General features: G+C 39.2%; 1 protein-coding gene across 1 annotated transcript in view; it reads right to left on the reverse strand.

Annotated features, from left to right (window-relative positions):
- Positions 1-1589, reverse strand: part of CNKSR3 (CNKSR family member 3) — a 39757-nt gene that overhangs the window by 15223 nt on the left and 22945 nt on the right. Inside the window, exon 7 of the mRNA XM_008566429.1 lies at positions 133-201. Within this exon, the coding sequence (XP_008564651.1) occupies positions 133-201 (69 nt within the window). The remainder of the gene's footprint in view (positions 1-132; positions 202-1589) is intronic.

Raw genomic sequence — 1589 nt, forward strand, 5'->3', positions numbered from 1 at the left:
ACTGAGGGTTGCGATCCGTTGCCGGACACGGAACAAAAAGACAAAAAAAAAAAAAAAAAAATTAAACAAAATATCTTTAGATTTCATCAAGAGTTCTAAAGGGGAAAATTAAGTCTCAGTAAACAAACTCACCACAGTTTGCTGGTTAACTTGAATGACTTCATCACCAGCGTGAATCTTCTGAGATCTGTCTGCAGGAGACTATACAGAAACAAAAAACCCATCTTAATTTTTTAAACCTTCTATTTCTTACTGCTTCTACTTCTTTCTTCTGTAGACAACTAGCAACAGAAATACAGCTTTCTCAGGAAAAATAAAAACTCCATGTCCTTTAGTCCCCTGAGACTACATACTCTACAGAACCTGACATCTGAATACTGTGTTATCTATATTATGAGAGTCTGTTATAACCGATAATCTGTCAGAACAGAAAGGTTCAACTAACCTACTGAGGAGAGTCTAGACACACTTTTGAAATGATTAGCTGATAAAAGCCATTGATTCATCTAAAAAATACCTTACACATATCCCTATCAAAATTAATCTTATAAAAGCTGACCGACTGTTTAACACATAAAGATCATCCTGTTAACTCTGTCATCTCATTACCTTATTAAAACTCAATCTTATTTTTACTCAATCTTGTTTTACATATTACCGTAATGCTATTAAAATACAAAGTTGGTGGCAACAGAAAACTTATTCCTTAAAAGAAAATAGGTTTTTTTTCATTTTCAAATTAAATTCGAAATGCATGAGTCTTCAGTTTCAAAACAAAGTCCAGACTTTGTTTCCCCCAAATTCCTTGCTATTAATTTGCAACAACAATATATACAAAAGGATATAATCTATTTGTCAAATATTTTGTCCATAGTGTTCTTCTCCATATAAGCAACCCAGAACTCTGTTTAACATATCTCATGACCAACAGAAGAGGAAAAGATAAACCTTTGATTTCAAATTCAAAGCAAGCACTATTTAGGCCAGAGTTATTTAATTTTGTAACTTATGTAACTGACTGAATCTTCAAACTACTTACAACTATCTTGGAAAAAAAAAAAAATAGCACCTTTGATCACGGGGAGGGGACAGAAACTACACTCAAGACACACTTGCTGAATTTTCTCACTCAGCTGTTGTGACAGGCTCAGCAAGAAATCAGCAAGCAACATCAAGCTACAGAAACATTCCCTTTGATTTATCTAGGTCCAATGCAAGGCACAGGTAACTGGGATGGTTATTTTTGAAAACATCTAACCTGCCACCATAGAAACCAGCAGTGCCTCACCTAAGAGACTAGCAACATGGGTACCACATGGAGATGGCCCATCTTGAGTCTCTTGAGTCACTTTTAAAAAGTGAATTTATCGGGCCAGCCCGGTGGCACACTGGATAGTGCGCCGCTTGGGAAGCGTGGCGGCGCTCCCGCCCGAGGGTTCGGATCCCACAAACGGACCGGTTCCCGCTCACTGGCTGAGCGAGGCGCGGGGGCAACACCGAGGGTTGCAATCCCGTTGCCGGTCCCCGGTCCGGTACGGGGGCAACACTGAGGGTTGCGATCCGTTGCCGGACACGGAAAAAGACAAAAG

This window comes from Galeopterus variegatus, unplaced genomic scaffold (assembly GCF_000696425.1).
Source record: "Galeopterus variegatus unplaced genomic scaffold, G_variegatus-3.0.2 Scaffold241, whole genome shotgun sequence".
In the NCBI taxonomy this organism is placed as follows: domain Eukaryota; kingdom Metazoa; phylum Chordata; class Mammalia; order Dermoptera; family Cynocephalidae; genus Galeopterus; species Galeopterus variegatus.